This window comes from Antechinus flavipes, chromosome 1, assembly GCF_016432865.1.
Source record: "Antechinus flavipes isolate AdamAnt ecotype Samford, QLD, Australia chromosome 1, AdamAnt_v2, whole genome shotgun sequence".
Classification (NCBI taxonomy): Eukaryota; Metazoa; Chordata; class Mammalia; order Dasyuromorphia; family Dasyuridae; genus Antechinus; species Antechinus flavipes.
The window spans coordinates 656407143-656432637 of record NC_067398.1 but is presented as its reverse complement, the minus strand read 5'-3'; the positions used below and the strand labels follow the sequence as shown (position 1 = coordinate 656432637).

Genomic DNA, 25495 nt, shown 5'->3' with positions numbered 1-25495 from the left:
AGTTTTCTCAACTATAAAATGGAGATAATAATAGTACTTACCTCAAAGGGTTGAGATAATATTTGTAAAAAAAAGTGCTTATCACAGTGACTGGTGCATAGTAGGTGCTAAATAAATGCTTATTCCTATTCTTTTTTTTTTTCCCTTTGACCAAGGATGGTTCTTGACTTCCTTGGGTTATTTGCCCAATATGAGATCCCTAGGTAAAAGAGCATAACACTTTAGTCTCTTTTCAAATAATTCCTAATTATCATCCAGAACTGTCCTGGTATATAGCTTTGCCATCGGTGTCTTACTGTGTATGGGTCATCCCCTTATAGACAGCAAGTCCCTTGAGGTCAGGATGTATGTTCCACAGTGTAAGTACTCAAAAACTATTTGTCAAATGAATGAATAAATGAATATCATTCTAAGGTTCTGAAAACAAATAATAAATGAATGCTGAAATCAGAATGTAAGTAAGCAAACAAACCTTTATTGACACCTATTCTATGCTTAGTCCTATGCTTGGCTAGACTGGGGCGAGCAGGGGAGGGAGGGAGATGGACTTAACACATTAGTATTAACAATAATTACATAACTAACATTTCTATCCTGGTTATTATGGCCAGGCACTATACTAAGTGCCTTACAATTACCATCTCATTTTAGCCTTACCTGCAGGTATTATCCCCATTTTACAGATGAAAAAATTGAGGCAAAGAGTGACTTTTTCAGGATCACCTAGCAAGTATGGATCCGATGCCACGTTGGGATCAGATTTTCCAGATTCCAGGCCCAGGGCTCTCTCCTGTGCTACTTAAGCAGTAATAACCTCTCACTTTTCTAGAGTACCTTAAAGTTTACAGATCACTTTTCTCACAATACCTCTTAGAGACCGGCATTGTAAGTTATTTTTTCCATTTCATAGATGAGGAAGAAGCTCAGATTGGTTAATTGATTGTTCCATGCTCACACACTCATCGGTAAATGTCAGGAGCCAGGATTCAAATTTAGATCTATCTTTATTCCAATTTCAGTATTTTTTTCCCAGCATGCCATGCTCCAAATTACTGAAAGCTTGCAGAGGTGTTTATTTTTGTAGATGTTCCAAAACTTTTCATTAAATATGATATATCATTACATATTAAATAACAGAGTCCAATGAACTTCTTCCCAGACCCCAATGCTGAGCGCAGGTACCAACCAGGAAAGGTGGCCCATGGCTCCCCACTGCTCCCCACCCATCCATCCCCACTCCTCTGGGATGTTACAAGACCCCATCATTCAGTGAGGTGCCCCCCCCTCCTCTGTCTGAGGAATAAATTCCAGTCATCTCTTTGGAAAGGTGATAAAAGGGACCAGGGAGTCACCTCCCACTTCTCCATTCTCCCTTTAGCCTTGCCTTCCCCCAAGCCTGGGAGTAACTTTGCTGTAAAGTTCTCCTAAAACCCAATGGCCAGCTTTGTGATGTTAGCCCTTTGTCTAAAGGGCTGAGAATCTCTTTTTTGTTAATAGTAAAAGGTAAACAGACACTCTACAAACCTTAAAAATATAGAAATAATCTAATGAGTGTGGGCACCTGGAAATCACACACTAATAGAAGGATTTACACATTCAATGATCCATTTGGAGCAGAGACTGAGGTTCAAGAGTCGGGGCTCACCCTGCTTCTTCCCTGCCCTCTTCTCCCCTTGGGTCGTAACCCTCTCTCTGGGATGTTCTCCTTGATAAGGGGAAAGAGGGAGGGGCCACCTAAGGCCAAAAGACGAGGGAAGATTCCCCTTCTCTCTCCTGCACCACTCCCCCTCTCCCCCCACATCATGGCCTTATGTCTCTTCACAGGTGTAACAACAGAACACAGTGCGTGGTGGTGGCCGGTTCTGACGCCTTCCCAGACCCCTGTCCTGGGACCTACAAGTACCTGGAGGTGCAGTACGACTGTGTCCCCTACAGTGAGTCACCTTGTTCCTCGCACGGACACGGGCCCCATCCTCTCCCCCCCCACCGAGTGAGGAGGAGACACCTGTGTCCCCATGAGCCTGGGTGGGAGCGAGAAAGGAGGCACAGGGCACTCTGGGACAGGTTTTGTCTCTTCCTACTTTCTCAGCCTGGGACCCTCACACTCTCTGTCCTTCCCATGCCGTCCCTCTTCCTCACATCTTCATCCTCTTCCCTCGCCCTCCGTCCCCCTCCGCAGGCATTCTCTCCCTTCCTCACATTCATTCCCTCTCCCTACAACACTCCCGGCCCGTCTCCCTCTCCCGGTCTTTCCCTCCTCCATTCTCATCTTCTTTCTTGCACTCTCCCATCCTCAGTGACGCCTTTTCTGCTCTTCCTGGCACACTCACATTCACCTCTCCCAGTCACTCTCTCGTGGCCCCAGAATGGGATCTTTGTGCCCTTATGCCTTTGGTCCTCCCACCTTATAGGATCTACCTGCCCAGACCTCTGGGTTCTTGGGCCGGAGGGGATGGCTGATACCAAGGCCCAGGGGCTGAGTGAGGTCTTCACCTCTTCATGGAGATTCCCTGCTCCTTTTGGTCTGCCTTTCCATCTCTACCTCACTATTTCTCATTGACTTGGGAAGTTCCACCATTTTCATTGAGAGTGGCTATTGGAGAACCCCTTGGGGGCCACAAGGAGCCAGGGCTCAGCTGTAATACACCCTGCCAAGGGGAGCAGCCAGGGAGCTGGGGAAAGGGTATCTTCTCCTCCTCGGTTACTCTCCTCTCCCCCACCACCACCATTTCCCTTCTTTCCTGCTCCTCTTCTTTCCTTCCCTCCTCACCCTGATCTCCCCACCCCAGCTTCTTATAGCCAATTTGGAAGCAAGGACTTTGGGGGAGGTGGAAAGGGAGAAGTGAGGGCTCCCAGTATGTATGTTTTGGGGGTAGGGGAAGGGCAGGGGGAGCAGGAGGCCCTAGTAATTCCTTCCCCACCCCCCATCCCCACCCACTTTAATTTTTTCTCACAGGTGGCCGTCCACGCTGGGGGAAATCGCTAATGAGCTTCCTTAACTTTCTCCTTTGACTCCTCATCCTTTCCTTTCAGCACCCAAGGCCTCCATCCAGCTATCACCTAAGGGGCAGATCCCTCTCTCCTCATTGAAGCCCTCCCCCACACAGCACTGGGGGCAGTCTCTCCCCATGCCTGTCCCCACCTCCAACTCATTCACGGATGTTGGGATTGTAGAGAACACAGAAACCAGCGTATAAATCATTGAAAAAATAGTGCAGATATCATTACATCCCTGTGATCCAGGCAAGAAAGTAGGTGGACAAAGATCCCAGGGTCAGAGTGGACTCTATCAGGCAAAATGAAGAGGCAAGAATAAAGTTAAAGGGTCTTGGAGTCATATAGTCCCCATTAAATTCTGTGTAGGTGGGACACTGTTCCTTGGGGTCTAGCCCTGGGCCTCACAAGTTGAGAAGAATGAAGAAGAGCTTGGACACAGGCCAAGTGAGAGATGAAATAAGAAATGGTTTGATAGTCTGTTGTGTCCTGTTCCTAGGCATGGGCAATAAATGCACCGAGTGAGGTATAATCCCGCTCACCACGAGTCCCTGGCCTTAAATATTCCCAAGCCTAATGAGAAAAAGAAGGTGCACATACAGAGCTAGTGTCCACAGAGGACTCACCAGTGGGGGTAAATGAACTCCTTGGATGCTGAACACAGGCAGGCTCGACTCAAAGCCGGATCCCAAGGACTTGAGCGCTTTCTGTATTCGAGAGCTGGGACAAGAAACAGGCTAGAGTTAGGTAGTAGGAAGGACCAGGCTAGGCGTGAGGAAGTGCACAAGGGACCAGGAAGGCCTGTTCCAGTCCCGTTTGTACCTTCCTTGGAGACCCCCCTCAGGGTAACTCCAACAACTGTCCAGAGGAGGAATCCTAGCTGCTAGGGAGGAGGACAGGGAGATGAAGCGGGGGAAAGTAGAGCATGATGGGAATTGCATCCATCCAGCTGCCTTTCCCTGGGCAGCAGAGATGGGGGACCCCAGTGCTGCTGTGGAGGCCTCTCCAGGAGGTCTGGGGTGGGCTGCGGGTGGAGGCTGGGGGAAGGGGGCAGACCCCATGGAACATGCCCAACTAACAGCCACTTTGCTTTGCAGCTGAGTGCAGTCTAACCCCTCACCCCCTTCCTCCCCCAGGTGCCTGCTGGGCCACGGGCAGGTGTGTGCGTGTGGAGCACCCAACTCCTTGGTTAGGCAAGCTTGGCTAGGGATATCTGAGTTTCAGTCACCCTGGCAGGGAGAGTGTCTCTTACCAGCCCTGACCCCTCCCTCCTCTTCCCCAGACCCCACTGTCTCTCCATCAGTCTGTCACCTCTTCTCTGGCATTTTGTTTCTCTCCATCTGTTTCTCCCCCCATCTCAGTCCCTCTGTATATAACTGACCCACTCTTGATCTCGTGCGTATTTTCCTCTCCATCTCTGCTTGTCTCTCTGTATGTGAGCACTTTGCAAACTTTCAAACACTATATAAATGTGAGTTATTATTGTGCTATTTTTGCTCTCTGTCTCTGTTTACTTTTTTTTCTCTTCCTATGTTTATTCTGCCTGGATTAGAGTGGGTTACTTTACTCTGTAGGGCACTGAGGGGGCATAGGAAGCGAGAGGCTGATCACCTTGAGTAGGAGACCTGAGCCATCAGGAACAATGAGTCCTCTTCCTCCCTGGGCCCCCAGACCAAAGAGAGGACGCCCATAGCAGGAGGCCAGGACCTTGGCCACCGGCTCTTCCCCACCCCCTTCTCGGCACACCCTGGCCAGGCTCAGTTGTCCAGCTTCTCTTCCAGGAAGGCAGCCCAGATACTTCCACTGAAGCTTCAGTGTGAAGCAGCAGCCTTGCAGCTGGAGCTCCCGGCTCTCAGTCTCTCCTCTGTCCATCTCTCTGTGTCTCTCTTCCTTGCTTCCTTCTGTCTCTGCCCCCTTTGCTCTGAACTGCCTTGGTGTTTCTCCTTCTCCCTCTGTCTCCCTCCTTTTTTTCTGTGCCTGTCCCTGTCATTGGGCCCTCTGTCTCCCTCTCGCCAAGTCTCTCTGTGTCTGTCTCTCTAGACACTCCCCCAGGCCCACCTCATTTGCCCCAATGGAAGGGATTTGGGGGGGAGGAGGGGGATGCCGAGTGGTTCTAAGGGGTTGGGGAAGCAGGTGTGAGGAAGGAAAAGGAGAAGGGGATGCATTGCCAGAAAAGAAACAAAAAGCAATTTAATCTCTTTTTTTTTCTCTTTTTTTCTTGCACCCTTTTTCAATTGTTTTTCTCTCTCTCTTCCGATGCTTAAAGTAGAAGTGGAGCAGAAAGGTAAACGCACTGTTACCAATGCTAACCCCTAACTCACATTTTGTTCTCCCCGTGCCTATACTTAATGTGCCCCCCCACCTACCCCTTTCTCCCTGCTCCCTCCTCGGCCCCACCCTGTCCCCACCTTCTCCTTCCTCCCTTCTTCCCCTCCAAATCAAGTCGATGCTCTCCGATCCTGGTGTCCCCTGCCAGGTTGGGGGTAGCCCCCCTGTGCCAGCCAAGGGCTCTTCTGCCCTTCCGACAACCCCACGGAGGGGCTTCTCTCTGAGGTCCGGACTCTTCTCTGTCTGTCTCTCTCTTTCTGTCTCTCTGTGTGTCTTTTTCTTTCTTTCTTTCTCTCTCTCTCTCTCTCTTTCTCTCTCTCTCTCTCTCTCTCTCACACCTAGTCCTTGACCCCTGTCAGGGACCTGACAGCCTCTCATGCCTCTTTTTTGCCTCCTTCAGGGGAAATATGTAAGCAACCAGGGCTAGTTTGTTTGGGGAGTAGGGGGCATGCACCTCACTCTCTCTCCCCAAACTGCCCACTCCAACATCCCCCACTGTTGGGGGGGGAAAGACTTCCTTCCCTCTCTCCCCCCACTGGGGGTCATTTATCTCCTTCTTTCCTCTGCCTTCTCTGGAATTGGGTTTGGGTTTGGGGAGGAACGGAGCAGGAGGGAAGGAAAAAGAGGTATGGCTCATTTTTCTTGGCGGGGGGGAGCTGATTATTCCACTGGCTTCTGACAGCTATTGAAGCTCTCTTCTCACTTTGGAGTTTCCAAGGCAAAGAGGTGTTTGGAGAATGGAGTACCAGTCCTCCCCATTATCCCCACCCCCTTCCCTAGCTCTACCCTTCCGAGTCAGGGACCGAGAGACCTGGGAGAGTGTCCTGCAGTAGAGGGCAATGTGGGGAAGGGGGAGGGCCCTGGAGGTCTTGGGCTTATGGGAGTGGGGTGGGACTTTCTCTGTTTTTTCCATGATTGAAGCTGCAGTCAGGGTTTCTTCTGGGCTGTTGTGGTTAGAGGGCCAGAGGAGAGTGGGGGTTGGGGGAGGGGCACTTCCAGGAGTACCGTAATTTCAGGACTACATATACTGCCCTCCACTTGGGAAGAGAGATTGGTGGAGTGCTCACTGAGGGCAGGTCCAAAGCATGACCTCTGGGTTCTTCTAAAGACATTGGGTTGGGATGGGGGGTAAGGGGCAGGGCAGACAATGACTCTTCCTCCGAGTTTTACAAATGGCAAATCTGGAATACATGAAGGTGCCATCTGCAAGAGACAGGGAGCTGGGTGACATCACCATTAGCATCCTTTCTGGCCCTGAAATTACGGTACGTGGAGTATCCCTGTTATGAGGAAGGGGGATATTGCTGAGCTGTTCTCCCTCCCTACCCCTCCCCTCCCTCTTCCCCATCTGTAGGAGACCTGAGCAGTCAGGCCTCCTGGGTCTCTGCCCCCCTCACCCCATCTCTTCTCTCTCACCCTTTCTCTTTCCTTGAGTCTCTCTTCCTCCTGGCACCCCCGACGCTCTCCTTGCAGGCACAGCTTGGACACACCGGTTCTGGATTATTCTCTCTCCTGGTTTTGGGGAAGGGTGACATATTGCTGGGTGGACCCATCCATAGGAGCAGCCACTTGCTGGTTGTGGTTAAGGGCCAAACCCACGAGCACAGACCCTGCTCTTTCCTCCCCTTTTGCCACCCACCCCCAGTACTATTGCTAACTATTGATTCTTCCTTCCCCCTCTGCCAGGTCAGGTTCCAAGACCCTGTGTTGTCCTCCCCACCACCACCGCCACCACCACCGCCACCACCACCACCATACCACATACACACCAACCCCCACTCACCTGGCAGAGAAAGCCCAGCATGGAAAAAAGGGGAAACTGAGGCACAAGGGGGTAGGGAAAGGAGTCATTGCTCTAAACCAGGTGAATATCAGGATAGAATGGGCAAGGAACCTAAAGTGTATGTGCCAGAGTTGGCTGGCAGAAGTCCTGGGTGGCAGAGACAGCATATAGCTACAAATGGGACCTTTGGTTGTATATCAATTCCCCTTCCCAGAACCAGTCTCTTAAACTGAGCCAATATTCCCTTGAGCCTTATAAGGGTGTTCCAAGGAATCCCCACTCTGAAGGGGAGCAGGGCCTATTGGATGGTAAGTGTCCTGGTTTCCTTCACTACTTTTGTGCCTCAGTTTCCCCTCACCCTGTTACATGGGAGAAGCTTCTGCTTGCTTTGGCGCCCTTTGAGGATCCCCAAGAAGCTGGGGAAGGAGTTGACTCCCCCACAAGTGATCTTATGAAAATTCTGTGCCTCACCCAAGAATTCCCCCAGTTAATTAGGAATCCCGAGGCAATGGCTATCTGCTGCTGTGCCAATGTCCAAGAGGGGCTCTGAGACACTCCCTCCCCTCCCCTGTGCCCACTAGGCCAGCAGCTTCAGAAAGGAGCTAAGTGAAAGCAGAGAATTCACTTCAGATTGCCAGGACCCCATCTCCCGGTGCTTCTTCCACCCCTCCACCCCCAACTCCCTCATGGCCTTGGTTTCAGGTGGGGCAGACTCTGGAGAGGATGAGTGAGACCTCCAGACCACATACCAATGCCTGTCATCCCTGAAATGATAAATCCGTTTCAGGTGTACTGGGAATGCTAGAAATACATTGTGATCCAGGGGCAAGTGAAAAATTGCTGTTCTGGGAGGGGGAGAATAGCAACTCTGCTGCATTTAAAAAAGAAAGAAAGAAAAATGTGGGGGAGAAACATTGTAGGGGCAGTGGGAAAAGTACCGAAATTGGGATCCAAACACTAGAATCTGAATTTTTGACCTGCTCCTTTCTCCTGGTGTAACCTTCACCTGGCTGAATCTCAGTCTCCTCTGTAAAATGCCTGGACTAGAGCGAGAGCTCGGCGGCCAGCATCTTCTGGCAGTCGGGCCAAACCTACAAAGTCCTCAGAATGCTCTTTTTTTTTCTTTTAGAATTATAACTGAAGATTTCCTTCAGTTAGGCACTAGTGAAAATAAAAATGTCATTCCCCCCTCTCCCACCCAAGTTCCCAGACCTGAATTTATGCCCCCCGTCCCCGGAGGATCTGCGGAACCCAGGTTAAGAGCCCCCGGATTAGAGGGCTCTCTTCCAGCTCTAGAGCCTGCGATCTTACAATTACAGTGATGATGATCTTGTGACAGCTTTTTAATGGGGGTGAAACTAGAAATTGTGGGAAATATGAGAAGCCCCCCCTCCCCGTGTGGAGGCGGGGCGGGGGTGGGGGTAACCGGTCCGGGTCGTTAAGAGGAGTCAGTCCCCGCGCGCGTGTGTGCTGGGAGAGGCCAAATTAGTTTCCGTCCAGTCCTCGGGTGGTGAGAAGGGAGGGGCCGGGCAGAGCCGAACACAGAGATGCAGTCGAGGTTTTCCTCCTTTTCAGGGAATGGGGGGGGTGGGGCGGGGCCCCCACCTTTCTGACACCAACGCTGCCTTGATCCCTCTTCCCGAGTCCGGGACGGCCGCAGGTAAATCGGGGGGCGGGGGGAGGGAGAGGGGGGTCGGTGGTTGGTAGGGGGGGCCCTATCTTCATCCTAGATTCTCGTTCCCTCCCTCGCCCCCTCCTGGCCGCACCTGGGATTGCACCCGAGTAATCCTGGGCGGGCCTGGATTCTGGAGTGAATTCTCTGCTCGCCCCTATCCTGCCTCTCTCTCTCTCTCCCCCCCTCTCTCTTTCCCTTTCTCTCCTTCTCTCTCTTTCTCTCTCTCTCTCCCGCCAGCATTATTAACCTTTTCTCCCCAGGCTCGCTCGGGCTCGCCTCGGACCCAGGATTGGCGCCGCCGTCCCCTCCCCTTCCTTGTCTCTCTTCTCCGCCGCATAGCTGCCCTTTGCCCTTCCCCCTCTTCTCCCTGCCTCCTCCCCCCGTCTCACGCCAGTCCTCCCCCCATGTGCACGAGTACCAGTGTCTGTTGCTGAAATGATCGTGTAGTGACCCCCTAGGGAAACCCTACCGGCAAGAGGGTGAGGGGAGCCGCCCCTTCTGCCCCCTCCACCGGCATCCTAGGCTGGAACTTGTCCCCGGGAAACCTCTTCCTTACTCTTTATTGTGTGGGGGAAGACTGGGCCTCATCATCATCATCACCACCACCACCATCATCATTATGACCATCACTGGAAGAGCTGGTCCCCTTCACCTCCCCCCCTGGTGGGGCGAGGCCTTGAAGTGCTGCTGGGGAGAAGGAAGCCGGCCGGGAACCCTTCCACAGCGCCTCTGGTTGGGGAGGACCCCGGCCAGTGCCAGGGCTATGGGGGAAGTCTCTCAGCAGCACCACTGGGGTGCAAGCCCCAAATCCCATCGAGTTTTCCAGGCAGAGAAAGTGGGGCACAGTCTGTCTCCCAGTGGAGGAGAGTGTGTGGGTCTTCCAAAACATACCCATGGAAATGGGACTATTGATTGACTTCCTAAAGGAGAAAAATAGAGGCACTAAGTGGGTAAAAAAAAAAATCAAGGAGCTATCTCTATACCCTTGATTTCAGTCATTCTACACACACTTAGGGGAGGTGTCAAAGTAGATCCCCAGACAGTGCATATGAAAAAGAAAGGTTCCATTCCCACATACTAACCAGGTCTTGACTCTTACCACTCTCAGCTTCCAGAGGTAACCTCTCCAGGGCAGGGAACAGCAAGGGAGTGCCCCACCCCCACCCCAGATACTCCTTTCCCATCACCAGTCCCACCAAGCAACCGTGACTGCAGCTGCAGGAGGGGAGACCTGCTTTGTAACCTGGCCTCCTATGATCGATTCCTCCTTTCTCCTTTCTCTTTCTTTTTCTATCTCTCTCTCTTTCTCTCCCCCTGTGCCCCCCTTACCTCCCCTCTCCTGCCTCTCCTGCCTGCCCCTGGCCCAGTCTTCGTGTGCCCTGGGACTCTTCAGAAGGTGCTGGAGGCCACATCTACCCACGAGTCAGAGCACCAGTCAGGGGCATGGTGCAAGGACCCCCTCCAAGCTGGGGACCGCATCTATGTGATGCCCTGGATCCCCTATCGAACAGACACACTGACGGAATACGCATCCTGGGAGGATTATGTGGCTGCCCGCCACACCACCACCTACCGCCTTCCTAACCGAGTGGATGGCACAGGCTTTGTGGTCTATGATGGTGCCGTCTTCTACAATAAGGAACGAACTCGAAACATAGTCAAGTATGACCTACGGACGCGTATCAAGAGCGGGGAGACGGTGATCAACACTGCTAACTACCATGATACTTCGCCCTATCGCTGGGGGGGCAAGACGGATATTGACCTCGCCGTGGACGAGAATGGGCTGTGGGTCATTTATGCCACGGAAAGCAACAATGGGCGTTTGGTGGTGAGCCAGCTCAATCCCTACACCCTGCGCTTTGAGGGCACGTGGGAGACAGGCTATGACAAGCGATCGGCCTCCAATGCCTTCATGGTTTGTGGCGTCCTCTACGTGCTGCGCTCGGTGTATGTGGATGATGACAGCGAGGCTGCTGGCAATCGAGTCGATTACGCCTTCAACACCAATGCCAACCGAGAAGAGCCCGTCAGCTTGGCATTTCCCAACCCTTATCAGTTTGTCTCCTCAGTTGATTACAATCCCCGTGACAACCAACTTTATGTGTGGAACAACTACTTTGTGGTGCGCTACGGTCTTGAGTTTGGACCACCAGACCCCAGTGCTGGTAAGGACAACCTCTGACCCAGGGATGGCCATGATCATCTTCGACCTCATCCTCAGTACCACCCCCATCTTAAGGGTAGGATAGAATTCTAGAAAAGGGATGGTAATGATCGTCTAGTTCAACTCCCTCATTTCAAAGACAAGGATAAAAAGGAGGCTCAGGTGGAGCGACTTGCCCAAAGTCACATTAGGTAGAAGAGCCAGGCAAGATTTGAACTTGTCTCCTGACTCTAACAAAAGGTGCTTTTTCCACATGGCCTGACAGCAACTTCAGAGTTCATCTCCAGGGTGGGGCTCCAGAAGTCATTCGTTAGATTCCAGGAATAATGAGATATTTGTGCCATCCTACTCTATCCTGGTTGGCCAGACCATATCTGAATATTGTGGTCCTGGGTACTACATTCAGGGAGGATGTGGATAAGCTAGAACATCCTGAGGAGGGGAACCAGAATAGCAAAGGGCCTCAAATCCATTTGTATGGGTAAGACCTGCCCTACCTGTTGTGGTGAGGTTGTGGAAAGACTGGCTGCACTAGAGCTGGAGGGAAATAGGGATCCTCAGAGGCCTTATCAGGAGGCACAGTAACAAGATGGTCGGGAATACTAGGGTATAATGTGTCTGAGGGTAGGGTCAAGGGCCCAGAAAGGTGTCAAGGCTAACCCTCTCTCTGTCATCCCACCACAATATAGGCCCCGCCACTTCACCCCCCCTCAGCACGACAACCACAGCCCGACCCACCCCATTGACAAGCACGGCCTCGCCTGCTGCCACCACACCGCTCCGCCGAGCACCCCTCACTACTCACCCTGTGGGTGCCATCAATCAGTTGGGGCCTGATGTGCCACCTGCCACAGCCCCAGCCCCTAGCACTCGAAGACCGCCAGCTCCCAACCTACACGTGTCACCTGAGCTATTCTGTGAGCCCCGGGAAGTTCGGAGGGTCCAATGGCCAGCCACCCAGCAAGGCATGTTGGTAGAAAGGCCCTGCCCCAAAGGCACAAGAGGTGAGTTCTGGTGTGCCAAGGTGATCTCTTTCCCTTCCAAAGTGGTGGTGATTGTTATGTTCTTGCTGTGGAAGAGTGGAACGTGCTCTCCCTAGCTTAAAAAGAACAGATTATGAGTCTCATGGGGATTGGGGAATGGGCAGATGGAAAATGTCACCACCCAATGATAATCCTTCTGATGATCTGCTCCCCACAACAACTTTCCTCTGTCCCTCTTTCTCATCTCTGTCCTTTCATTTTCCCATCTCCTGTCTCTTCTCATCCATTTGTTCCAAACCTCATCTTGGTCAATCCTGCAATTTCATCTTTTGTTCCTCTCCCATTTTCTTATCCTCTACTTATCCTCTTTTTCTCATTTATTTTTTTCTCTCCTCATTCTCCTTTCCCATTTGTTTCTTCCTGTCTTTGTCCATCTTTGTAGGTATTGCTTCCTTCCAGTGTCTACCAGCCCTGGGGCTTTGGAACCCCCGAGGCCCAGATCTCAGCAACTGTACTTCCCCTTGGGTCAACCAGGTGGCCCAGAAGGTACCAACTGTTGCCCCTGCTCCACCACACTTTGAGGCTCTGTGTCATGGGGATGAAAGGGTCTGATGGGATGTGAGAGGGAACTCCTAGGTTCCTGAGGAGAGGGAGAAAGAGGGACTGGGCAGGGAGTGAGTGAAGAATCGTAGTAGTAAGATAAGAGAAAAACTGACCATTGTAGGACAGGATCTGGGCAGGGAGAAATTCAATAAGAGTTGGGAGTTAACTGGGGATTTATAGAGGGAAATGGTCATGGTATGGGATTCCTGCCTCCAGATCAAGAGTGGTGAGAATGCAGCCAACATTGCCAGTGAGCTGGCCCGCCATACCAGGGGTTCCATCTATGCGGGTGATGTCTCATCTTCAGTGAAGCTAATGGAGCAGCTGCTGGACATCCTGGATGCCCAGCTGCAGGCTCTCCGGCCCATCGAGCGTGAGTCAGCTGGCAAGAACTACAACAAGGTGGGCCTGGTGATGGGCATGCTGGAGAATTTGGGAGAATAAAAAGATGCCCCTATGTCTGTGTCTGGAGGGGAAAAAAAAGATTCTCCAGTGGGACTGGGTATTACCCATTCTGGAACCCCTGAGCTGTCCATGCCTATACCTCCTAATTCTGCACCCCACCTTTGAGGCATTCCTCCCTTGTTGAAAAAGGAAACAACCATAAAGGCTGAGGTTTAGCAACTATAACACCTGAACCATCTTGTGAGCATAGGGAGAACTGAAATTAGATGCTGAGCTCACCTCTGAAGCCAGTTGTGCTGGATATTTGGCTGGCAATCAGGATGAGCTGGTGACATGGGTGAGAATTGGATCTTTAGGACTCTAGTTGAGACAGAATGAGGCTGGGAGGGTGGGTATGGGTATTGGGAGTTTGAATCTGACATCTCTCTCCTGCCCTAGATGCACAAGCGAGAAAGGACTTGTAAAGACTATATCAAGGTGAGATGTAGATGGTACTCTTGCTAGGGCTGCAGGATATGGGCACTAGGTGCATTAGGGACCAAGGCATGCAAGGTTAAGAATGAACAGAAGGCTGGGAAGGGGCCTTTGAGACTTTGGAGGGAAAGTGGAGCTGGGGTAGACAAACTAGAACAGACACTCTCAGTTTGACTTACCCCACCTCTCACAGGCAGTTGTGGAGACCGTGGACAACCTGCTTCGCCCAGAAGCCCTGGAGTCCTGGAAAGACATGAATGCCACAGAACAAGTGCACACGGCCACCATGCTGCTGGACATCCTGGAGGAGGGGGCCTTCCTGCTAGCTGACAATGTGAAAGAACCAGCTCGATTCCTTACTGCAAAGCAGAATGTAGGTAAGTTATCACCCCAAGGCCACATCAAGAAGCAGAGTGCTGCTTTGCCCCAGGATAGGATGACTAGATTATGCATCCATACTCTCACTACATGCCTAGAACCCAGCATCCTACCTGGGTGTGTTCCTTGACTATTGAGACAAACCTGGGGGGATTTTTGCATGGACAAGAAGGCTGTAGGCCATGATGGAGGGTCAACTCCTTGTCTATCTCCTTCAGCTAGTCTCCTCATAGGGTTCTTTTTTCAGGCCCTCTCAGGGGAGAGGCCAGAACCAAATGTACTCAGGCACTTCTTATGTCCCTCCACAGTGCTCGAGGTCACCGTGCTGAATACTGAAGGTCAGGTACAAGAACTGGTGTTCCCCCAGGAGTACCCCAGTGAAAACTCTATCCAACTTTCTGCCAACACCATCAAGCAGAACAGCCGTAATGGTCAGTACCATGGGAAAGAAAGGGGAAGGAAGTAAACCCATATTGCTGAGCTCTAATAATCCCCAGCATTCAACTTCATCATGGGAGCTGAGAGCTATTTCAGAAACCAAAGGGGGCAAAGTGAATGGGATGCTCTCCAGGATGGGATTCTGGCAGTCATTCATTAGCTTTAAGGAATATGAGATGCTTGTGCCATTTTACTCTGTCCAGGTTGGTCAGACCATATCTGGAGAAACAGGGTCTTGTGCACCACATGTAGAGAGGATGTGGATTAGTTGGAGAACATCCAGCAGAGGGGAACCAGAATGGTGAAAGGCCTTGAATTTACACCATATTGGAGACATTTAGTTTGAAGAATAAAAATGGGACATAGTTACCATTTTCAAGTATCTGTTTCATTATCCACTCTGTTAAATGGAAGAGGGATTAAACATGCCCTGGTTAGCCTCAGAGGCAGAGACAGGTGCAATGAATGGGAAGAGTTGGGAAAAAAACCCCAAAAACAAATTCAGGTTTGATGTCAAGAAAAACATATTGAAAATCAGAGCTGTCCTAAAATAAAATAGGCTGTGCTAGGAGGTAATGGTTTCCCTTTATTCTAGATCCTCAAGCAGAGGCTTCCCTAGTACTTCTTAAACAGGGTATATAGCAGTTTTTATATATGCATTGGACTAAAGGACTCTCAAGGTCTATTCCAATTCTCCAATGCTGCAAGTCAGTGACTTAGAGCTAGAAAAGATTTCAGAAGTCATCTCTACCAGGGGTTCTTAACTTGTTTGATAGAGGGTAGGTCTGTGAACATTTTTAATTCTGAAAACTATTTCCATGTAATTGATTACTTTTATACTCTGAAGTATTTTATTTTAAGCATTTAAGCATATTAATCCACTAGTCCATGGGCTTCATAGAAGGCTTCAATGCCAGAGGATCCCATGGTACAGTAAAACTTTTAAAAACCACCAGCAACAGCACCCAAACCCCTGATCTGGCCTAACCCTCCCAATTTACAATTGAGGACAAGGAGGATTAAGATTCCAAGGTAGGAAATTGTAAACACTGGAGCAAGGATCTGAAGCGGTGCTCACGGCTCTCGCCACACTCTGTTCCAGGAGTGGTGAAAGTTGTCTTCATCCTTTATAACAACCTGGGCCTCTTTCTGTCCACGGAGAATGCCACAGTGAAGCTGGCAGGGGAGGCCGGCTCCGGGGGCCCTGGGGGAGCTGCACTAGTGGTGAACTCCCAAGTCATTGCAGCCTCCATCAACAAAGAATCTAGCCGCGTGTTCCTCATGGACCCAGTCATCTTCACTGTGGCCCATCTAGAGGTAAGCCCTGGAAACGGACCCCTCCTGACTCTCACAATACTCACCTCTTCGGGATGATTCTGAGGATCCTTGCCTGGCGAGAGCACTACCCTCCCAGGGGTCCCATCTTGTTCTCTGTCTGGGGGAGGGAAAGATGGGCAGGGCAGAACTTATTGGACCATGTCCCCATATAATATATGAGTTCATTCCCCAGCACTGAGACCATTGCAAGGAAACCATCAGATCTCCTCTTCCCAGTCTGTAATTTCTGATCCTAGTACTTAGGATCCCTATTCCAGGCAGGATCATTTTAAATTTAGATCTTTGAATTTTTGAACTTGAAGGGAATCTTCCTGGTTCCTTGTGGCAATGCCCTAATTGACTTGACATAGTTTTTTACAGATTGATTTGAGGCTTAAACCCAAGACTCTATACTCTATCTTAGTTCAGTGGGTTTTTTTTTTTTTTATTATTATTATATTGCCTCCTACTCTGCATGGAGTGCCAAGTCCTTATCTTGACTCTTATTTTACAAACCTGTGCCACCTCATGGCACTTATTCAGTGGCTGTGTCTGGGTCTGAGGCTATGCTGTAGCCTGGTGGGGGTGAGGGGTTGGAGAGGACTCCACAGATCTGCTGCCTCTCACTGTAATACTCTGACACCCCCCAACTACCACCACACAACAGGCCAAGAACCACTTCAATGCCAACTGCTCCTTCTGGAACTACTCAGAGCGTTCCATGCTGGGCTACTGGTCGACCCAGGGCTGTCGTCTGGTGGATTCCAACAAGACCCATACCACCTGTGCCTGCAGCCACCTCACTAACTTTGCCGTGCTCATGGCTCACCGTGAGATCGTAAGCCAGTGGCTCCATCAGCTCCACTGGGCCAGGGCCTGCTTGTTAGCCTGGCTTTGCATGGCATTACAACATGAGGCATGCCAAGGGAATCCCAATTTCCTGGGCCTAGGGAGCCATCAATACCTCCCCTGGCTCAGGGCATGGGGCTGGATGGAGCAGTAGAAATGACAAGGGGAAAGGGCTACTTTTCCTGGCTCTGTCTCAATTGCCTCCTTCTCCCCTGACATTGATGGGGAAGCACTAGTTTCATTACTTCTCATTCTAGAGCATGGGGGAAGGGGGTAAACCATACACAAGAGGGTGGGACTCAAGTCAGCTGGTGAAGGGTCAGAAGGTTCAGATGGGTGGTCCAATGAGGTCCATATTATCCTTAGCAATTTCCTACAAATGGTGCTCTGGTTGAGCCAAAGTTAGGGTCACAGATCCTAAAATTGCCTTTCTGGTTTCTCCTCAGTACCAAGGTCGGATCAATGAATTGCTGCTGTCTGTCATCACTTGGGTGGGCATTGTGATCTCCCTTGTCTGCCTGGCTATCTGTATCTCCACCTTCTGCTTCCTTCGGGGGCTACAGACTGACCGAAACACCATCCACAAGAATCTTTGCATCAACCTCTTCCTGGCTGAGCTGCTCTTCCTTGTTGGCATTGACAAGACCCAATATGAGGTAGGTTAGGATGCAGGCAGCCCGATGCCCAGGGCGACAGGGCTGGCTTCTTTCCAGTTTTGAGGAGAGGGAGGCAGCATTAGCTTGCTATGTCCAAAATGTGCCAACATTGGGCTTTTCCAGCTTTGGGGGGAGTGGGCAACAGCTGGGTTGGGAGCATGGCAGGAGGACTGGCCTGGGCATGGCCATTCCCCCTCATGCCTGGTGCCTGTGCCCCTAGATCGCCTGCCCCATCTTTGCGGGGCTGCTGCATTACTTCTTCCTGGCAGCCTTCTCTTGGCTGTGCCTGGAGGGCGTGCATCTCTACTTGCTGTTGGTGGAGGTGTTTGAGAGCGAGTACTCACGCACCAAATACTACTACCTGGGTGGCTACTGCTTCCCAGCCCTGGTTGTGGGCATCGCTGCCGCCATCGACTATCGAAGCTACGGCACTGAGAAGGCGTGAGTGTTTGCTCTTCCCTTAGTCTCTTTGGCATCTGCTCTCCTAAACCCCCAGACAACACTAGTCCTTGGGATGGGACCATTCAGGCATGAGAGTACATCCTCCTGACTCCAAAGAAATCTGGGGCCCAAGGCCCCACCCTACTAAGTAGAATCAGTCCCCCAGGGACAAAATGGGGAGTCCTAGTGGTGGTGGAGGTGGAGTTATTCGGTCCCCTGGGTCCTTCTCTTACATGAGATATCTGTAAAGTGCTTAGCACGATACCTAGAACTTAGTAGGTGCACTATACAAATGCTTACTCTCCTTCCTCTTTCCCATCATAACCTCTACCTTATCCTCTATGTCTGACAGCTGCTGGCTCCGAGTAGACAATTATTTCATCTGGAGTTTCATTGGGCCTGTCTCATTTGTCATTGTGGTGAGTCAGAGGAGAGAGCCCCAGACTTAACAAGCTCCCTTGATTATAGTGGTCTTCACCCCCTAATTCTTCTAATCATCCCTAAGGGGCTTGCCCCAAAATCTGAAAAGGAGATATTTCTGTACCCTGCACATCTATACCTCCATTCTACCCTGCTCTTTTCGAGACCCAAAAAATGGAACTAATCTTCTTCACTACATAATGGTGCTGTTAAATCTTCTCTTGTTTAATTATTTAATTATGGTGTCTGGTCTCCCCCAAAGAAGGATGGTTTCTAATCTCCCCCATACAGAATCTCACACTTCCACAGAGCTAGAAAAGAATTTAAAAGTCCTCTAAAACAACTTCCTCACTTTACAAATGGGGAAACTGAGATATTAAATACTAGCCTGAGGTCATGCAGGCAATAAGTAGCTGAGCCAGAACTTAATCATTAGTTATCTCACTTCCAAATCTAGTGACACTACATCCCTGTACAGTGAGGATTTCCAATCTTCCTCTCATATACAGTGGCTCCTACTTTCCCTTTTATAGAGGTTTCCAGTTTTTGATGGGTGTGGGTATAAGAATGGAAAAACCAAATAACCCCAGGCTACCCCCTGGGCACCCAGAGTGAGAACCCCTTTCCAGCATCAGACCACAAGGTTCTTTCCCTTTAGCATTCACACTAGACCTAGGTAGGCTAAGGCCTGTGAGCATCATGGGCCAAGCCAAGTAGCCTAACCAGGCCTCCACCCTGTCCTTGTTCCTTTCCTCATTTCTCAGGTGAATCTGGTGTTCCTCATGGTGACACTTCACAAGATGATCCGTAGTTCCTCCGTGCTCAAGCCTGACTCTAGCCGCCTGGACAACATCAAGTAAGTGGCCACCTGAGGATAACTTGATATCCCAGCCCGGGAGCCCCCAGCTCCGGCCTTTAGGGACCAATTGTTGGGCTCAAACCCTGGGCTCAGCTTGGCTAAAGACCCTATTGGCTTATTGCCAACAAGCCAATTTGGAGGAGGCTGAAGGCAAGGGGGACCATCTGGGGTTGGATGGGCTGAGGGATGGCGCCCCTTTCTGTAGGGCCTTTCATCTATGCACCCCACCTTAACCTAAGCTGTTCCTCTGCTCTGGAACCTTGACTTCCTCCAAGAAGCTGCTATAGAGCAAATTGACTCTGATGCTTTCTCTCTGCTCACCTTTCCCCCCATCTATAGATCCTGGGCTCTGGGGGCCATAGCCCTTCTCTTCCTTCTGGGTCTCACCTGGGCCTTCGGCCTACTCTTCATCAACAAGGAGTCGGTAGTCATGGCCTATCTCTTCACCACTTTCAATGCCTTCCAGGGGGTCTTCATCTTTGTCTTTCACTGCGCTCTGCAGAAGAAGGTAAGAGGACCCAGCTCAAGTATTCAGGTCTATCCCCTTTGGATTCCACTCCGAGGCCCTTCTCAAGACTCCTGTAACCCAGCCTCTTCCCAGAGTGCTTGAGTTAGCCCTCTTCCTCCTACTCTGACTGACCCACCCCTGCCTCCTCCTCCACTCCTCAGGTGCACAAGGAGTACAGCAAGTGCCTGCGCCACTCCTACTGCTGCATCCGACCACCCCCTGGAGGTACCCACGGCTCCCTCAAGACCTCAGCAATGCGTAGCAACAACCGCTATTATACGGGGACCCAGGTATGTAGGGCTGCTGCCAAGGCTTAGGGGCTCAGTGGTGGGGCTGATGAAGCAGATTTCTGGTAGGAAAAGAAGGTCGGGGTCACCAGCCTTGGCACCGAGAGCCCTCCAATCACCTTCCATGCCTTGTGTTGTGTTCCTAGAGCCGAATTCGAAGGATGTGGAATGACACGGTGAGGAAGCAGACAGAATCATCCTTTATGGCTGGAGATATCAATAGTACTCCAACCCTGAACCGAGGTGAGGGGCTGACAGCCCAGCCCTTCCTGACACTTAAGTTTCCTGTCCTAGTCCTGAAATTCTGTCAACCTCTGGTTTCTCTGGTGATCTCTGACCCCTGGCTCTCCTCTGCTAGGTACCATGGGAAACCACTTGCTAACCAACCCTGTCCTGCAGCCTCGAGGTGGGACCAGCCCCTACAATACCCTCATTGCTGAGTCTGTGGGCTTCAATCCCTCATCGCCCCCCGTCTTCAACTCCCCAGGTAAAAGGACTACCTGTGGGGACAGAGCTGAAAAAAAGCACCATGGTTGGTTGTAGTGTAAAGTGTGGGGCTTGGAATTGGGAGATCTGGGTTCAAAATGCAGCTCCTTTACTCTGTGACCACAGACAAGTTTCCTCATCTAGAAAATGGGTATAATAATACTTGCCTCAGAATTGTTGTGAACCTCAAACCACTAAAAGAAATTGAGTTGTTATAAGAATACTTTTTTTTGGGGGGGGACAGATGAGCATGGGGTATGTAGGTCTTTCTTTGAGGGAAGATTTCATAACCTTTGGATTGGGGGCTAGATGTTGGAAGTTGGGAGATGGTATCTCTGGACCAATCTCATTTTAAACTTCTTTTCTCTCCTCATGCAAACCTACAGGGAGCTACCGGGAGCCCAGTACGTCCTACCCTTTTCCAGTAATATTTCAGGAGGTGGGAGACAGTCTAAGGCAGTAGCTGCTGCCAGACGGGGATGGCCTCAAGTGTGGGTCAGAATATACAGGATTGCCCTCCTCTCTAGGCAGGGTCAGCCTTGGCCCCTCATATCCCTAAGTGTCTAAGCCCCTAGCTATGACTCCTCAGGATGCCCTGGAGAATTCCTGATGAGTGATAGAATGGCCTGAGAAAGCTAGTTCTCTCTGATGGAGATAGTTGGAACAGGGAATAGTGTCCCCAACTGCAGGTGAGAGGTAAGAAGTGGGGAAGGGCTTAACTCCCAGGGTGATGGGAAGAGTCGTAGAGAGCAACTGAGAGAAAAACTTAGCCCTGCCCCTCACATGGTCCCTTGCTCATCAGTCCACCCACACCTGCAGCTCCCCATGGCTTCCTTCTCACCGTGTTCCCATCCATCTTGGCCATCTGTCTGACCAGAGTCCATCTGTCTTACAGAACACCCTCTAGGAGGCCGGGATGCATGTGGCATGGACACCCTTCCACTAAATGGCAACTTTAACAACAGCTACTCCTTACGAAGTGGTGACTTCCCCCCAGGGGATGGGGGTCCAGAACCACCCCGAGGACGAAACTTGGCTGATGCTGCTGCCTTTGAGAAGATGATCATCTCAGAGCTGGTGCACAACAATCTTAGGGGTAGCAGTGGGGCAGCCAAAGGGCCCCCACCACCTGAGCCCCCGGTGCCACCAGTCCCAGGTAGTGGTGGGGATGAAGAGGCAGGGGCGCCCGGGGGGGCTGACCGGGCTGAGATTGAACTGCTCTACAAGGCCCTGGAGGAGCCCCTGCTGCTGCCCCGGGCCCAGTCGGTGCTGTATCAGAGCGACCTGGACGAATCAGAGAGCTGTGCGGCTGAGGATGGGGCAGTCAGCCGACCCCTCTCTTCCCCTCCTGGCCGGGACTCGCTCTATGCCAGTGGGGCCAACCTGCGGGACTCGCCCTCCTACCCGGACAGTAGCCCAGAAGGGCCCAGTGAGGCCCTTCCACCCCCCCCTCCGGCCCCACCTGGTCCTCCTGAAATTTACTACACCTCCCGCCCGGCCCTGGTGGCTCGGAATCCCCTGCAAGGCTATTACCAGGTGCGGCGGCCTAGCCATGAAGGCTACCTGGCTGCCCCAGGCCTTGAGGGGCCAGGGCCTGATGGTGATGGCCAGATGCAGCTGGTCACCAGCCTCTAAGGGGCCCCATTGGACCCAGAGGACTGGGTGGCCCAGTGCCAGGGGAGGGGGACCCTGGATGGGAGAGGACTTTGGGGAAATAGAGGGTGAACTAAATGGAGTATGAGACAGGCTGGCCTCTCCAGCTGTACCCCTCATCGATGGGCCCTATCATTCCCCTTTTAGGGGACTCTGAAGGGGCAGGGTCCCTGATGTACAGGGTACGCAGGAGTTCCCAACAGCCACATGCACCAGCTGTTTTGGGGGAGTATCATGGGGATAAGCTGAGGGCCCCTTTGGGATAGATGGGCAAGATGTTGGAGGAGCACAGTCCCTCAATTCCTGCCCAGGGGTAAAGCGGTTGCCAAAACCCCACTTTGCCAAACCTTTCAGTGGTTCCTCTGCAGCCAGAAACCTTGCAGGCCCCACCCCAAGGAAGAATTTGCCTTTTGTCAGGGCAAAGGACAGATGGACAGCCTTCTGTGTATCCTCCTACTCCCCTGAAACTGGGGGTTCTAGCCCAAGGGAAAGCCCCAGGAGGGAAATTGAGGGGTGTGGCTGGAGATTTAAATGTCGAACTTTCTTCTGAGCCAACTACCCCTCATTCCCTCCCTGGAAGCAAGCCTGCTCTGAGTTTCCCCTAAGACTGTACCCACTGACCCCCCCCAGGGTGACTCCTGACTAAGCACAACCCCCCATGGGGCCCCTAGCCCCTGGGGGTGACCCCTTTGGGGGGCAGTTCCCAGCTCTGTGGGCTCAGATCTCTGGGGAGTAGATTCTGGGTCTGGAACTCTCCCTGGGGCGGGGGGCCTCTTTACCCTTCCCTTCCTCCCCCATTGCTGTAAATATTTCAACGAAATGGAAAAGAAAAAAATTACAAAAAAAAAAAATCTCATCACTTGAAGCCACTGGGAGCCCACAGCCCAGGCCAGCTCTGGCTCTCCACCAACCAGAGCAGCTACCCACCTACCTGCCCACCCACCCACCTACCCCAGCAGCCAAGACTTCTCTCTGCTTGTGCGTGCATCCTGGCCAGGTTGGAGTGGGGGTCTCCATGGCAGCTTTTTACAATCAAAAGACAGAAAAACAAAAAACAAAACAAGAAGCAAAAGAGACACAACCTCTTTCCTTCCTGGCACCATGTTCCTGTCATTTCCCTCCAAATCCAGTCCCTAGCATCATCTCTCCTGGGGCATGTGTCCCAATGCCTGCTCCAGGAATAGGGACCCATTTTCCTTTCCTTGCCCCTCCCTTCCTGCCAAGGAGAGACGCCTCAGACCCAAAGATGCTTTCCTGAGGTGGCTACACCACTTTAAGTTCTGTTACCTGCAAATTGCTTCTGGGCCTCAGGATCGGCAAAGGGATAAAGGCGTCATTTTTCTGTCTAGAGGGGCTAAAGGAAGAGTTAAAAAAAAAAAAAAAAAGGCAAATGCTCCCAATCCCCAGGTGCTGGAGTAGGGAAGGGTAAAATGGGAATTTTGTGTCCATGGATCTTGGGGTCAGGGTTTGGAGTGGTGGAGTTGCCCCTCTCTGGAAAACGTGAGGGGTCCCCAGTTGGGAAGGCATAGAACGACACTTCAGTCAGGCTGTTTCTTCAAACCTCCTACACTTCTTAGCTGGTTTTTTGGGGGGAATCTGCTCATGAGTGCCTCTCCCTGCTATATTCTCCCTTCCTCTCAACCTTTTTTTCATCATCCTCACCTAAGGGCTCCTCTCCATGCCTTTTGGGGTAGGAATGGGACAGCTCAACTGTGCAGTGTTGCTACAATGCCCTGTCCCTGGAGTCCCTTGTGGCCATTTTCCCAAAGGGTGACCTCTCCCCATTCCTGCTTTCTCCACCTCACACCCTCCACCACTTTTCTCACAAGTGCCATGAGTTTTCTAACATCTTTGGGTCTCAGCCTGCTGCTGCCATTAACTTCTTGGTTTGGGGGACAGGAGCTCCAGGGAGTAATTGGGGAATAAGTATGTGTGGTAGGAGGAGACTTAAGGGGTTTTGGGGGAATCCTTTTTGCTGCTAGAAACCCCCTCCCTCCTCTGGGGAGCTGGGGCTGGCTTGTCCCCATCATGTGGGGGAGAAGGGGTCAAACCAAAGAATGGTGGCTTTGTCCCACATTAGGGGATGGGGTGGAAAGGACAGAAGGAGAACATGGTATCTCCATCTCTTGCTCTCCTAGGTAAGATAAAATGACTCTGTGGTAGAAGTGCTAAATTCACTTTATCAGGAGCCCCTGGGTTGAATGGCAGGTTGGGGAAGGCAAGGACCATCCAAAGGCCCTGCATTACCATTTTCCCCCCACATTTCCCCTCTTTCTGTGCTTGGGAGACTTAGGGAAGGAGTTATATCCCCGTGACCTCTTGTTTCGATTCCCTGGTTGTAGCAAAGGGCCACCTGGGTAGGGGAGGGCAGTGAAAAGCCCAATTTGGGGGGGGGGGGAAGGAGAGAGAATGGAGCTGGCGGGTAGAAGGCCTAGAGGGCCCCGATCCTTTCTGCCTCAAACTTGGGGCAGCCATATGACACCAGCTGGGGATTGGGAACTCCTGGGTTTCTGTAGAACCTGAAGGAATGTAAGGAGTCCCACTCCCCGCCCCCAACCACACACACCCTCCCCTTATCTCCCCAGACATGGACAATCATGGGGGTAGGGTGAAGTCAGTCAGGAGGTTCCCATCTAGCAAGGACAGGGATAGCAACAGCAAGGGTTCCTAGGCCTCATAGCTGCATGGCAGGGCCCCCTGGTGGGGACACAAAGACCATCGCAGCCCAGCTCCAAGCCACCCTAGAGAACCCAACTGTTCTCCCACCCCAACCAGCCCTGGTGCCTTGACACCCCCACCCCAGCTGGGATAGGACCCACTGTATAGAGAAGGTTCTTGGTTTCCTCCCCCTACTTTCCTTTTCCTGGGCTCATGAGTTCCTTCCCTCTTAAAATTTTGTGGGAGGCAGTTTCTGGATTTTCATTTTTCTTGGTTCCCTCGCCTTCTTTCCCTGTTTTATGTCTCTGCCTCTCTTACCCTCTGTCTGTCCTTCTCTGTCTCTCTCCCATCTGTCTTGTCTCCTCTTACCCTTCTTTTCACCCTTGCTTTCTCTCTGTCCGTTTGGGCTTCCCTCCTCCTGTCCTCCCACCACCCACCTGCCCCACCTTGGTCTACTCCTTTTCGATATGCCAAACCAATTTTGGGTCGAGTGCATTTAACGAGAACAAAACAAAAGACTCATAAAGACGAGTACGTTTCAAAAAAAAAAAAAAAAGAAAAGAAAAAAAAAAAGAAAAAACTTCCAAAAAAAAAAAAAAAAGAAACCATTGTCGAGTCAAAAAAAAAAAATCAAACAATAAAGAAAATAAGATTTCTTGAAACACAGTAGAGCGGAGTGATTTATTTTGGGGTATAAAATGAGTAATAGGTGGGAGAGGGACCATGACAAGTTCTTTGGGGTGATTATGTCTTAGGATAAAACAATTCAAAGGGAGAAATGGTCATTTCTGCCCAAGGACTTTGTCCCCAGGATGTATTAATATAATTTATATAGAACTTTAAGGTATGAAGTGGTTTTTCTTCCAACAACCTTTAGAGATAGGTTGCACGGGATGTTAACCCCATTTAATGGATGAGGAGACTGAGGTTCAGTGAGATTTAAATGAAACAACCAGATTTAATAGTCCAAGGGTCAAAGCCAGGATTCAAATGTATTATCTTTCCTTGCTCAAAAACCGGAGCTTTGAGATTTGAAACCATTAAATGTAAGTATGATGAATAAAATTTTCAACTCCTTTTTAGAGGGGGACAACATACATACAAACACACACATGTATGTTAGGAAGATTCTG

General features: G+C 51.1%; 1 protein-coding gene and 1 long non-coding RNA gene across 6 annotated transcripts in view; one reads left to right on the top strand and one right to left on the bottom strand.

The window, feature by feature from the left end:
• Positions 1-9949, bottom strand: part of LOC127544840 (uncharacterized) — a 30872-nt gene extending 20923 nt beyond the window's left edge. For both annotated transcript variants that reach the window (XR_007949539.1, XR_007949538.1), the window contains exons 1-3: positions 9199-9949; positions 6739-6834; positions 3621-3714 (exon numbers count right to left, since the gene is read on the bottom strand). This is a non-coding gene — a long non-coding RNA (uncharacterized LOC127544840). The remainder of the gene's footprint in view (positions 1-3620; positions 3715-6738; positions 6835-9198) is intronic.
• The window catches only part of ADGRL1 (adhesion G protein-coupled receptor L1), a 61162-nt gene extending 36138 nt beyond the window's left edge, over positions 1-25024 (top strand). The window contains exons 4-24 of one of the 4 annotated variants that reach the window (XM_051971690.1): positions 1825-1934; positions 5264-5278; positions 10148-10948; positions 11637-11951; positions 12373-12476; positions 12750-12935; positions 13377-13415; positions 13606-13789; positions 14099-14221; positions 15331-15545; positions 16213-16383; positions 16841-17050; positions 17271-17491; positions 17844-17910; positions 18676-18767; positions 19110-19278; positions 19440-19568; positions 19712-19808; positions 19924-20052; positions 20438-20455; positions 20947-25024. In XM_051971690.1, the coding sequence (XP_051827650.1) occupies positions 1825-1934; positions 5264-5278; positions 10148-10948; positions 11637-11951; positions 12373-12476; positions 12750-12935; positions 13377-13415; positions 13606-13789; positions 14099-14221; positions 15331-15545; positions 16213-16383; positions 16841-17050; positions 17271-17491; positions 17844-17910; positions 18676-18767; positions 19110-19278; positions 19440-19568; positions 19712-19808; positions 19924-20052; positions 20438-20455; positions 20947-21686 (4135 nt within the window). In that variant the 3' untranslated portion in view covers positions 21687-25024. The remainder of the gene's footprint in view (positions 1-1824; positions 1935-5263; positions 5279-10147; positions 10949-11636; positions 11952-12372; positions 12477-12749; positions 12936-13376; positions 13416-13605; positions 13790-14098; positions 14222-15330; positions 15546-16212; positions 16384-16840; positions 17051-17270; positions 17492-17843; positions 17911-18675; positions 18768-19109; positions 19279-19439; positions 19569-19711; positions 19809-19923; positions 20053-20437; positions 20456-20946) is intronic. The other 3 variants (XM_051971691.1, XM_051971693.1, XM_051971692.1) reach the window with 3 other exon arrangements.
• Positions 25025-25495: the final 471 nt, after the last annotated feature.